This window comes from Crinia signifera, chromosome 3, assembly GCF_055691185.1.
Source record: "Crinia signifera chromosome 3, ASM5569118v1, whole genome shotgun sequence".
NCBI lineage: Eukaryota > Metazoa > Chordata > Amphibia > Anura > Myobatrachidae > Crinia > Crinia signifera.
Window position 1 is genome coordinate 189,832,075 of NC_139219.1, and position 14,302 is coordinate 189,846,376.

Here is a 14,302-nt window from a genome sequence, read left to right on the forward strand (position 1 = left end):
CATTTTACATGTCACGCGGCACTATACCACTCCAACGGGCAAAATCGAATTTACGCTAAACTTACATAACTGTGCCAGACACAGGAACAAAGATCCATAGGAGTATTTAGATCTGCAAAAATACATGTGGCCCCCTCCTGGGTTTGAACCAGCGATATGTCCCATAGCAATAGGGCTTATATGTCACATCTCCTGTTCATTACTTAAGTCAACATATTTTAAAAACATATTTATATATTTTAGCTATGGAGAATTAAGGTCTAACAAACTCCTAATTGTCCATATGATTGGATTGGGGAGAGGCAAAATATAGGGAGACCCGAAAAGAAAAAGTTTTATGCAATCAAGGTGGGAAAGTGTAAGTGCATTGATAAGGGTTTTAGTAAAACAGCTGAATCATATAACGTTACCAAGAGAGTCAGGGGAATTAGGAGGGATCCTGGATTGGGCAATGAGTTCACTCCCAATTTCAGAAAGCTCTAAGGATCCAGCATAAGATGACAGAGAGGAAGTTAAGGCCCCCATACACTGCAGTGACTTCCCCTCAGAGAAGTTGCAAGCATGCTCAAGGGCCGCCAGAGACCTTCCCAGGTGGCAGAATTGCATGTGATATATCGTATGTGGTTCTTTTGCATGTGATATACTGCATGCAATCCCAGCCAAGCCAGAAGAAATCAGCAGGGGCAACTCGGATGGTCCGATGAAATGCACACGGAACCTCGCATTGCATCAATCCCGCTGTCAGTCACCTGTAATATGGGCTCTTTTCCTGTGATTGATTGCTGCAATCAGAGGAAAAGAGCCTGAATTGCAGGTGCATCGCCCATTGTATGGGGGCCTTTGGAAATGCAAGAATACTTACCCTCCGGAGACCAGCGGTGGGGGCAGGAACGCTGCCGCTGCATTTTTAAGGTGATCTGCATATTCACAGTGGAGTCTAATGCTGTGTACACACGGGGGAGATATATTGCTCAGCCATATATTGCTGAGTAATATATGGCTGAGCAATATATTGCTCAGTTTCACCTTTTCATCAGCGACCAGAGATGGTCGCTGATGAAAAAGAAACTGCCGGGGGGAGCCCGGCAGTGGAAATCAGCTGGTCGCAGGAGCATGTTCCTGCGACCAGCGATCACCACAGGGGCAAAAACGGGAGCGCGCACCCGGCGATATATCGCCGGTGCACACTCCCATTGCGGGCAATATGGTCGCTCATCGACCATATTTCCTGCAATTTTGCACAAGATCGCCCCCGTGTGTACGCACCTTAAGCGCTCTAGAGTTCAGACTTCACAGCGTAGTGCTGTAATAATATTATACACTACATTTAACTCACCCTCCACCACCGCTGGCTTTTAGCTCGGGCTGGCAAAGAAAATATTACAAATATTTTTAAGGGATAATGCAGTCAAGTAATTGTTACAATATATGACTATGGGGAATACTAAAATTAGCAGTAGTAATTAATCGCTGCAAAAGGATTTGCTGGAGGCTATCCTATTAGCCCCGATAGCTGGAACTTATCCCCCAATGCCGACACTTATCGGGGATTGCTCTCACCTGCCACAGGCAGACAAAATCAAATTAGGGTCATTGTGTCACCAGCAAATTGTTAGATAGCCATTAGGTCAACATGCATTTAGGTCGACAAGTGTCTAGGTCGACAGGGTCATAAGGTTGACAGGGTCATAAGGTCGCCATGGGTTAGGTCGACAGTCAAAAGTCGCCATGGGTTTTTTCACTGTTTTTTGAGCCGACATGTGCTGACAGGTGGTATTTCATGACCTACCTACCATAATTTTGTGTACCCTACCATCCACTAGGGTGTGGTGGAAGAATAAAATAGTGTGTCGAGCATATCAAGGCACCAAGCCCGAAGCATGGCGAGCGCTTTAACCTGTGTCCATGTCGACTGTCGACATTTGGGTAAAACCCCATGTCGACCTTATGGCCCAGTCGACCTTCCTGCATGTCGACCTAATGACTGTTTAACAACTTGCTGGTGACCAACTGATCCACACCCAACCAAACATGTGATAGATGACCATTTATCCCCAATAAGTGTTGCACATATAAATTAAGTCTATGGCTTTTCAGACCTATTGGGTTTCTTGTGTGAGGTAATTTAAAAAATTGAAACACCCCTTACCTGTGCAAAGTTTTGATACAGTAGTTTACACATAATAACAAGTCATGTTGGAAGGTGTGATGTGCATGTTGGAATGATGTGCATGTTGGAATGATGTGCATCATGTAGATTGTAAGCTTGCGAGCAGGCTCCTCCGCTCCTACCTCTATGTCGGTCTGTTACTGCACAGTTTGTTTATTCACTGTTTCCAACTGTAAAGCGCAACAGATATAGGGCATACCTCCCAACAGAATAGGGCATACCTCCCAACATGACCCTCTCCAGGACGGACACATTGCTCTGTTTCTGGACTTTCCCCTTAATGGATGATTACTAGAGACAGGATTATATGCATTTGCATATTTGCATATGCATTCGCATATTTTGCCCATTCTCACTTGTTATTGCATATTTTACCTAAAATGTAGTGATGGTGCATATTTTAGGACCCACCACCTTTCCATCCACGAATCACAGCACTGATTTGCCCTCCTGCTGGCCAGGTAGTGGTAGAGTGTGCAGGCCGGGCCAATATGTCCGCAGTGTGGGGGACATTGCTCTAGGCTGCCAACCTATTTTAATAAAAGTCAGTCAGGGCGGGTTATGCCACAAAGCTCCTGAACCTTTGCCTGCCCCTGGCCTGGGACTTTGCGCCAGGAGAGAGACTTCTGCAGCAGAGGAGGTGGGCGGAAGGATTGTGACATCACGTGGCGCGGAGGAAACTCCGTGTCACCGTGAGTATGCGGCGCAGGGAGGAAGCCTTCCACTGCGCCGATTTCACATGCTATGTTGACATTTGATCCATCTGCGCTGGAGATGAGGGTCTGTGTAGTTGATAACAGAAGAGCCTAGGACGCTGCAGTCTGCTGTAGCAGCCTGGAAGAAAAAAAATCCTGTGTACAGCACTAAACATCTGCAGGTGCTGTGGGCCTATTTTGAGGTTTATTTGCAACTAATAGGATGCTGCTTTTTTAAATAAATAAGTTAAAAATGACTTTTTTTATTATTTAATGTAGCATATTTTAACACTTTTCATGCATATTTTAAGTATTTTTCATGCATATTTGCATGCATATTTCAAGCTTTTTATATTGCATATAATCCTGTCTCTAATGATTACCATCACTTGTGGTAAAACACCTTTCTAATAAATTAACCTGTTTGAAACAGGTGATGGTAATCCGATATTAAGAGGGAAGTGCAGGAGCAGAGCATTGTGTCCCTCCTGGAGAGGCTATGAAAACTGTAAGATTTATAGTGTACAACTGCAGTCACACCATAAATTATAATCACCGCTTGACAACTACTGAATATTATAAGTGCACAACATACAGTATATGTCTCAAATGTATTGGTATACTCACAGCAAAAGCAGCAACCACAATACAGCCAGCAGGATCCAGGTCCCTGGAGAGAGGTTTGGTATAAAATTCATGATGATTTTTCGTTACACTATGCCCAGTGTCACTTTGTTATACAGGCAGCCAAGCTCCTGTGTCCAGTCACCAGTGTGTCTCCAAGTGCGAGCACAGACAAAAGCATGAAGTGTAATAATGTACATTTCTTATCTTCTCCACTGCTCATTACTTCCTCCTTCCTGATTCTGAACATCAGTCACGTCACGTGATTCCGAGGGTTAGCCATAGCCAGCAGTGCTGTAATCCAATGTACGTAATTTTGTGTACTGTATGTTGTAACCCAGTGCAACCTGCCGAGTCACAAGACCTGACCTGGTCATAGAGTATAGTGCAAAGATATGTGGTAGCATGATGTCATGTGCTGTTAAATAGATAATATCAGGTTTCAATAGAAAACAGAAGCTGGTTTGTAGAATTGTACTCCGGGTCGGGAACACGACACACAATGCAGTCAGCCAGCAGGATCCCTGGATAAATGAATCCCTATGTTAACTATCTAGTAAAAATATATATTTTTTCCTTCTTTTGTTGCAGGCTGTAAAAAAAAATCTTGAAATAATGTGGTGCATGCTGCTTCTATGTGACATATGGTTAGATTGTGATGCAATAACAATTTATAATGTTGATTTTACCTTCATTCGGGCCTTAAATGTTTTTCTACAGAGAACTAGTATGATTTAAAATACGTATACAGTAATATCATACCCTCCAACATTTGAAGGGCAGAAATTGTTACACATTTAGGAAGGCGTCATCTCATCCCCAGGCACCCTGCCCCCTCGGCCCAGCAATTGCTGCAGCTCATGTCACATGGTGGCATGGTGGGCTGCTGGCATATTAAATAAGTATATTTGGTACTTACGGCGGCAGCGTTTCAGTCGCAGCAGCTTCGCTCGCCCACGCTACGGACTCGGTGGCTCATTACGCTTGCCGCGCAACTCCATGCCAACGTGGATAGTGGGGGTATGAACCAATTCACGTTGGCATGGACTTTATTTTAGATAGTTTTCTGAGCGCCGAACCTGGAAGTAGCGGTCGGCCATGCTGCCGCCGTGAAACTAAACAAGTGCCGTATATTTTATACTTATTTAATAAATAAATAATTAATAAATAAGTATATTAAATATACTTATTTAATATGCTAGCAGTCCACCAAGCCACCATTTGACATGAGCTACAGCAGGTGCACATGTCAGATGACAGAGTATAACAGAGTCAAGTGAGGAGATTTTATTTTTCAAAGTCAGTGCAGCCTTTGCATTACAGACACCCACAGCACTGAGGATTTGCCAACACCCTGCACTGCCGGAAAACCTGAACACGATAGTAGCGAGTCAGTTTGAGGTGCTTTCTGTATTGCAAATATACCCCCCCCCCCCTCCCCGTCACTGCAACGCCGGCATCCTTATGCTGCCCATTCCATCGGCACCCGCACTTTAAGAAGATTGCCGGCACTCCTGTACCGATGGCACCCTTTGCATTACAGACACCCACAGCACTGAGGATTTGCCAACACCCTGCACTGCCGGTGTTGGCAATATATATTTCCATTTGCTCATTATATAACAGAAGAATCTGGACAAAAAGAAATAATAAAAGAGGCAAGTGCCCATTTATCGACGATGATCGAATATTCAGTGTAATCTATGTGCGATGTTAGCGCCTAGCATCTCTATGCGATATGAGATCCTATTGCCTGAATATATGAACATGCACACGCAGGGCAGGGCCGGCAACATAAATCTTGGGGCCCGGTACACTGATATCTCTGGGGCCCCCCCAACGACACACCCAGATTTTAATAACATTGAATGTGTTTTTATTATTAGAAAAAAATGATCATTAATATTCACTATGTAATATAATAGGGCAGGGCAGATGGAGAGCGCAGCCATGCTTACATCCCCTGAGCCCCTCAGAGCCTTGGGGCCCCTCACAAGCTTGGGGCCCGGTACGAGTGTCCCCTTTGAACCCCCCTGTCACCTGCCCTGACGCAAAGGAGCCTGTCTCTTTTATGTGCTCAGTGAGCTGTTAGTGGGGGCGTCAGCTCATGTGCAGTCACAGCCGGACCCTACAGCTTAAAGGTGCCCATACACGGTGCATTTGCACCCCGTGCGATGCGATGCACACTCCCACAGGCATCTCATCGCACAGTACAAAAAGTATATGCTGCACATACTTTTTGTTATGCCTTCTGATCGCATCGCACGCAAATTGCATGCGTTGTGATGTGATGCAATCCAGCCCCTAACAGGTGTGATCAACACACCGTGTATGGGCACCATAACATTTCATAAATCGGGCAGCATCCATACTTACTCCATTCCTGGAAAGTTGCCTCTCCAGGAGAAGCCCAGAGAAGAGATCCAATGCTGCATGGCTGGTGGTGGGGACAAGGCTGATGTCACAAATCCCCGCCCACAATCCACACAAACGCTGTGATTTGCGTGTCCATAGGGAGAGGGCAGGGCTAAAATTATGTGATTTGCCTCATTTTAGTCCCACCTCATTTTTAGCGGCTCCAATGGTGCGGAGGCTTTGGGAGCATGCAGGAGATTTGCCCATCTTCCCGGGGGGGGGGCAGGGAGGGGGACCCAATTTTTGGGAGCCTCCCGGCCATGCTGGGAGGGTAGGCAAGTATGGCAGCATCGCATTTATAGAAACCTATGTGGTATATGGCTTCACAGCTAGTATCGGTGATACATACATGTCAGGGATAAATAATATTTTTGACTATCCCGAAAATGAAGAACATAGCCAGAAATATACAATGATAAATGAGCCCTAAAGTGTTTTTGGTGTTGTATTACAAATCATCAACAAATCACCACTTGTTGCAAATGATAAATGGGTTTCTAACCAATTGACTCTTTCAAATACATGACAGTTAGTAGCTAAGTGGCTGGAGCGCGGCGCTAATTATCATTTGTAATGAGCGATAACAAGATCACTGATTGATAAATCTGTCTCTATTTGCCTCTGAGTGGAGGACATTGATCTGAAATTTGGACAAGCCATTTTCACGGGGCCGTAACTAGATGTGTGCCAGCGGTGCCTTGCCCACAGCGCATCTGCGCTGCAATATTTAACTAAACTTCGGTTAATTGACTTGGCTGTATTTGTATTTATTTATACTAAAACAACAATCACTGTGAGCAACGCTGACATTTTTAGTAGATATTTTGAGGATCACTCACAGCGTCGTTGGCACTCATATGGTTAAAGATTCCAAGCAACTCTGGAAAACCTGAACACGATAGTAGCGAGTCAGTTTGCTTTCTGTATTGCAAATATACCCCTCCCCATCACTTCAACGCCGGTACCCTTATGCATCAAACTGAGTACACCACCGGCACACCTGTATTGCCAACACAGCCGGCGCTCCTGTACTGCTACCATTGTGCTCTTGTGGACACCACCAGCAACCCTGCACTGCCAACACCACTGACAGGATATCACTGACAGTGGTATCCTACAATGTATCCAAACCATCCCTGCTAATTGGATTGCTTCGGCAGAGCTGTGCTAATTGTATAACCCTTATGTACTAAGCCTTGGAGAGATAGAAAGAGGCCAGATATAAAGTACCAACCAACCAGCTCCTTACTACCTTTCTCAAACACAGGGTGTAATATGGCAGTTAGGAGCTGATTGACTGGTATCCATGTCCACTTTATCTCTTTTCAAGGCTTAGTACATAGGCACCTCACTTGCTTAATTATTCACACAATTCCACCATAAACATTAGGTTTAAATATGGGTTTCTCTTTAAGCATGCACAGACTATTTAAAAAATACACCCAACATATTTACTATGTTATTTTTAATATTAATTATATGTTTAAGAATTTTATACAAATAAATATATTTTTATACACTATCATACAATTTTACATAAAAATGGGTTCTACTTAAATGCTATGTTCTCTCTCTCTCTCTCTCTATATATATATATATATATATATACATATATATATATATATATATATATATATATATGCAATAAAGGTTGGCAATTTATAAAGGTACAGTATAATTTGGATTTAAACAGTCCTTTGTGGAGTTCAAATGAAGCAAGATCCATTGTAACAAATAGTTACACTGTAATAGTCACTGCCTATGGAGAAGATGAGGTATTTATGCTTTACAGCGCCTGTCCCACAGATGGAGCCTTTACAAATGTTGGACTGCATGCAAACTGGTATCCTGTGTTCTGTCCATTTGTTTCAATTCTGGCTTCTTATTAATCTTTATCCGATGAGCCACAAGCTGTCACGTCACTCTCAGTGGAGCCAAGACTTGTCAGTCGCAGGCACAAATGAGTTGGCTTTTTCTCAGCAGGTGTGCAGTTCAGCAAACTATACACCTACCCCCAGCAGTATACACCTAATAGAAATGATTGGTTATATGAATAATACATTTCTAGAGATTATTCTGATTCAAATCCAGAATCGTGCTCTTCCTCATTGTTGTCCTCGTCATTGTCTGTATCTGACTCTGAATCATTGTAGAAAGATATCGTTGCCTGGACTGGGAAGTTTCTTAATAAATCAGCAGCTTCTACATACGTTTGATCTAATGGCTTAGACTTGGGCCAAAACAGTCTACAAAAGAAAAAAAAGAAAACTATTATTAAAAGAGAAAACAAAGTATGATACATTGGGATTAGTAATAAACAGATATAAATGGGGATTCATTCACTAGGTCTACAAGCATTAGTTTGACAAGCATTAAGGTCAACGTGACGGAAGGTCGACATGACATTAGGTCGACACAAGCATTAGGTCGACATGGGCTAGGTCGAAAGTCAAAAGGTCGATATGGGGTTTTTCACTGTTTTTTGAGCCAACGTGCTGACAGGCGGTATTTCATGCCCTACCATCCACTAGGGCGTGGTGGGAGAATAAAATAGTGTGCCAAGCGTGCCTGGCTACGTCTCAGTGCCCATGTCGACTGCGTCAAAATTCAGGGTAAAAAAAGTGTAAAACCCATGTCGACCTTTTGACAGTCGACCTTCGCCATGTTGACCTAATGCTTGTGGCGACCTAATTACCTCTCGGCCTAATCCATGACAATCTTTCTGCATGTCAACCTTCAGTCATGTCAACCTTAATGCATGTCAACCTAGTGGTGTTGACCTGGTTGCTGTCTATCCAATGATCCATACCCATATATAGCATCCATTATAATATTGTATACAAATAGTGAATAGGGAACATATAAAGCTAAGAAAAAAATAAGAAAATGGCTGTAATCCTAATAACCAGAACAGAACTAGCAGCAGTTAGAATCCTATTCCAATTCTAGCAATCATGGTTATCACAAGGGTATACGGTCACCAGGTCGACCCTATTTATGTCGACCTGTATTGGTACACTTTGACAGTGTCTATGTCGACATTTTGACTGTTGTCCTTCCCATTGTCGACCTAATGCTTGTGTCAACCTTCCAACCCTGTTGACTGTCTAACCCTGCCTTTCTTGATGCTGAGCCTAAATTGAATGTGATTTTCACATAACATTTTGCATGTAGATAAGATGTTAAGGGACTGTAAGCCATTCAATATTTGTGACACATAACCTGAAAACTCCAGTTTCCAACATCTGTTTTTTTTGTTAAGTAAGTGCTGAAAATGATTATGGTAACTCAGTTACAGCCTTACCTTACAGGGTGGTTGTACTCAGCAGGCCTCTGTCCAGCTTGGGGAATTTCACACAGGCCTTGGGCATATGGCTAAAATAAAGAGAGGAACATGTTATCTCTACAACCTGTTTTTTACATTATTGAGTTGCACTGAGTGTTGTTCATTTTGATGAGCACTTATCATGTTGGTGTGAGAAAATATAAGCCATACAATGCCTAACGAGAGAACATGGTGTACATACACCAGGAAGGTTAGCCATAAAACCAGTTTACTGAATATTTTCTAAATCTGTACTGAGAGACATATTTTTGCCGACTTTATTATTTTTATTTAAATCTAAAATATTAGTAAAAAGTAGAAAGAAGTAGCATGCACAGGATAAAAAGGATAAAGGATTGCCAATGGGAATTCATAACTCTATCTCAGGTTAGATTCAAGTGACAATTCCACCATTTAGATGTAATGTAATGAATCACCTTAATAACTTATTAATAAACTTTTTTTAAATAATTTAAAGCCATGAAGGGTAAGTTGGCAATCATGTTTTGCACATTTGGGAGCCTTTAGAATAAGTATATATTCTTTAGGCCTATGGATATAATAATTTATAAGTGTTGATGAACCTATTGATACCCAATATTACTAATACAGTATGTTGCATAGTACTACAATATACCAAAGTATACAAGGTTCTATTATTCTTTTTTATTATTATTATTATTATTATTATTATTATTATTATTATTATTATTATTGTTGTTGTTGTTGTTGTTGTTGTTGTCTGTGAACATTTTTATTTATTTCTACAGCATCAAAAAGTAAATATTACATATCTAAAGTGTAAACATCATGATAGCAAAGTGAAAGGTTGTTACTTTACTTACTGTATTATAAAACTTCTAATATATATCTCTTAAGGTGCCCATACACGTTGCAATTTTATCATGCGTTTTGAACTTTAAGAGTTCAAAACGCATCGCATTGGTTAGAATAGCACAGTGTACCTGCCGGGATGCGATGCGCGGGTACAATATTGGGTACTTGTTTAGTTTCACGGCGGCGGCGGCCGAGCGTCTGAGTCCCCTTGCGGGGCTCGCTTCGCTCGCCCACGCTGCGCTCGCCACGCTATCTAAAATCAACTCTATGCCAACGTGGATAGTAGGGGTAGGAACTATCTACGTTTGCATAGAGTTAATTTCCTTTATTTTAGATAGTTTGGTGAACGCCGCACCCGGAAGTTCACGGCGGCGATGCTGCCGCCGTGAAACTAAACAAGTACCCAATATTGTATAGCACAAAAAGTATCTGCAGGCAGTACTTTTTGTGCTACATCGCATCACAACGCATCACTTTTGTAGTACTACAATGCGATGCCCATTAGGTAACTATAAACTTTTTAAAACAACTGCATCGCAACAGTACAGTACTGTACATCGCATGGCATCGCATCCCCTGTAAGTGCCAAAATCGCACGACACCTTGAAGTTCAAAACGCACAGCACGTTAAAATGGAAACGTGTATGGGCACCTTAAGTATAAATATATAGGACCAATCATTGAAATAATGCTACAAATAAACTAAAACCCCACAAAGCAACATGTACATAATTAAAAAGCATATTTTGGATGTTTTTGTGGTCGCTATATTTTTCCAACAACATTGGCCACAGTTAAAGCCAGATATAGAAGATTATCTCCTTCTTCATTGCTATATTGTATTTGATTAATTTGAAAATATTTCCTGATCATCTATGGTCAGTGTGGTGGTATGACGTCACAAGTAATTCTTACCAAGCTTTTTGATGACTTTTGTTGGCAGCTATTATGAATCCAGGGCCTCCAAAATAATGCACGCGGCCTGCAAATAATTTGAAAATAGAAAAGTTAAGCGGTATTGTGGTTTTTTGTACCAGTTATCGTTTGTTATTTCAACATAAACTCTACTGTTTAGGACTAGCTATAGTTTTAGTTATACATATTAATGGTTTTATAAGTGTCAATATTTGTACAAAATAAATGAATTAATAGAGAAATGGTAGAGGAAAAATAGAAATACAGCAACATTTTGCAACAAATTATATTAGTCAACATTGTTGCATATTATAAATGGTGCTCCAGCCAAGCAGCTCTTATTAAGTTGGGAGTTGATTGGCTGGATCACCATTTAAAATAAGATATACGTTTAAAAATGCATTGCATTTGTTAAATCAGCCCCAACAATGGTTCAAATATATCTGTAGCTACCAGTTGTAAAGGGTTTCACATGTATTATTAGCTGCCTTTAATTGTATTGTTCTCAGCAAGACATATGCAAAAGATTCTGCAATTTGATGTTTTAGTGCTATGCTAATTAAATGCCTTCATAACTATCACTAATTGTGTATATTATATAACACACATATTGTAGTAGTAGTAGTAGTAGTAGTAGTAGTAGTATTAGTAGTAGTAGTAGTTCCTTTGACACCTCCTTTCTATAAAAGTATTCATTAAATATATAAAATAAATGGTGCAACATACTGTATATATTAGTGTGCAAAGATGAAAGACTATATCAGGGCATGCTGGAACTGCTAGCCAGTTGCACAGCAGATGTAAGGTAACCCGTCCCCTCCCCCTACTCATTATTTTATTATGGGCTGACAGATATCTACTGTACAGTATTGCCATCTAAAATGAATTAAGGACTTTGCTAGTAATCCACGAAATTGCAGATTCATATACAGGTGTGTCTTTTAAATAGCTTTTAACACAGAGAAAAGTCCAAACTGCACCCCAGGCACGCTGCTGGTGGTGGTGTGTGCATTGCAGAAGCAGGATAATTACCGGCGCTCTCCTCTCCTGTCTGCTCTTCTGCTAGCCCGAATACATCCCACTGGGAAAGCTCTCCTGTCCTTGCAGCCATAGCAGTCTACTGCGAGTGCCGATAGCCCATGCCCTCCTTGTACATCAGTGTCCTTAGCCTCGGCCTGCTCCATGCTGCTACTAATAGTCTCCGTGCTCTTCTGCATTCATGTGTCCTAATGTCAGCCTCCGTCCTGTGCGCTTATATAGTCTATGGCCTGGACCAGCCCATTATTTACTTAGCCGATAGGCAGGTCATGGTATCACATAGAAGGGGGCCAGCAATCACCCCTGCTCAGACTCGTGCTGGCCGCCCAAATGGCCTGGGGAGAGATATGACAAGTAGGTGCTTATGACACCTCAGCAGGTCCATGCACAGGACAGCTCAGGCAGAACAGCATGGTCTATGATGGGATACACTGATACCTCTCCGCAGGCTGACCTTACGGTGTGACCCATCTGTATCTCTGACAGGTGACAGACTGGGCACCTCAGCAGCCCCCATTCCTGCCAATCATCCTGTATTCTCCATATACCCAGGGCCAGGGAAGCAATTACATAACGTGCATGGCTCTTATACAGATACTCTGCACAGCACACTACACAATATATTTGTAAGCACAAATGAGCAGCCCCAGTTTATGGCTTGGAATATTTAAAAGGGAACTTCAATGGTTTTGATGTGCCCTGGCTGATAACCTTTAGATGTTTGTAAACAAGGAGTCATGTCATCATAAACAACACTACACAGGGGAGCACACGCCAGGACTGGGAGCAGCTAGCAAAAGCCCTCTCTTTAAACTTTAAACTGTCCGGGATGAAAAGCTAGATAGGTTCACAGTTTAGATTACAATGTAACCGTAACCTACATCATGCTAATATATATATATATATATATATATATATATATATATATATATATATATATATATATATATATATATATATATATATATGGCATGCCATTCAAAGGGAGTTACTATGTTGCTATGTTGCACTTTGGTAAGTATTGCTGCGAGTAATGGGTTACGTGAATTGGAATCACTACTAGCTGTTTTGCTAAATGCTGATATAGGTACCTCAGGTTGGTGCTGAAATAACAAGACCTGAGAATATTTGTTTGTTTTACAGCACAATACAAATCTATGTAGCTCGTAGTGACCCTGGCTGTCACAGGCTCACAGCCATGGGGATAGGTGGCAGACTGTGACTGGGGAGCACATACTGCATCTGCCAGGCGAGAAGAGATTTATGTAGGGGCACATAAAGTGGTGGCTGGGGCCTGGCCCGTGTCTCTGACTTTCTCACCTCCCCCCAGGGCTGCACAAGATAAGAGGGCAGGAGAAGGGCATTTATCTGATGGAATGTGCTCACAAATGGCTCAGGGGGAGAACTGACAGGTTGGGGTTAATCAAAGATTAGTATGAGAATCACTGCACTGCCATATCTCTGAGCCCAAGACATCAATCCTTGCACGTTGGTAGCCGGACAAAAGTATGGTTATATTATGGGTATAACTAAGATGGACATATGCAACCCAGCTATTATTAGGTGTTAATAGGGTAATTTGCCTGTGAATACTATTTCTAAGCATGTGTCATTTGTAATTCAATTTATAAATAATGTGCATATCTATAATGGTTGTTTGCATATATGGCATATTTGAGTATTGAAAAGGAACCCTGGGTGGAATACATTCATTATTTGTTTTGTTAAAGACATTCCTTATGGCATATTAATACTATGATATAAGTTGTGATGCATTCTACCTGGGTGTGTACTGTTATACTGTAAATGTAGTATCATGGCAGTATACTCTGGACAGTATACTCTGTACACAAACGCTTCTCGACGGGTCTTGTGACGGATCGTGTGCACATTGGGCCTTAGGTACTCTTTACCTAGAAGGGCGCCCGCGATTAGAATCGCGGGCGTCGGGAGTAAAAAATCGCGGGCATCGCGGGTAAATCGCGGGTACATAAAAACGGGTGCCCGCGATTTTCCCATAGGGAACAATGTTAAAAAGGATGATTGACCGCAATTTTACATTCAATGCTTCAATGGCCGCGATTTGGCCATAGGAATCAATGTTAAATGGACTACAGAGCCCAAATAGGCACAATTAACACTTAAATGTCCCCCCAAATTTTTAACGCCACTCCACGATCCACGCCAACCCGAAGCGTGGCGAGCGCAGCGAGCCCGCGAGGGGCGGCGGTACGCGTCCTCTGACCTTTTCATGCCCTACAATCCACGTCGGCGTGGAGTTGA

The 14,302-nt window shown here is 42.0% G+C and overlaps 2 protein-coding genes across 2 annotated transcripts in view; both read right to left on the minus strand.

Moving 5' to 3' along the window:
- LOC146064061 (cytochrome P450 3A9-like) overlaps positions 1 to 3,753 on the minus strand; it is a 38,594-nt gene extending 34,841 nt beyond the window's left edge. Inside the window, exon 1 of the mRNA XM_083177126.1 lies at positions 3,493 to 3,753. Coding sequence (XP_083033252.1) covers positions 3,493 to 3,563 — 71 coding nt within the window. The 5' untranslated portion in view covers positions 3,564 to 3,753. The remainder of the gene's footprint in view (positions 1 to 3,492) is intronic.
- Positions 3,754 to 7,551: 3,798 nt separating this feature from the next.
- Positions 7,552 to 12,165, minus strand: LOC146062946 (protein ripply2.2-like). The gene is made up of 4 exons (XM_083174958.1): positions 12,014 to 12,165; positions 10,982 to 11,048; positions 9,209 to 9,279; positions 7,552 to 8,150 (listed from the first exon to the last, which is right to left on the minus strand). The coding sequence occupies exons 1-4, from the start codon at positions 12,163 to 12,165 to the stop codon at positions 7,976 to 7,978; spliced, it is 465 nt and encodes a 154-aa protein (XP_083031084.1). The 3' UTR covers positions 7,552 to 7,975.
- Positions 12,166 to 14,302: the final 2,137 nt, after the last annotated feature.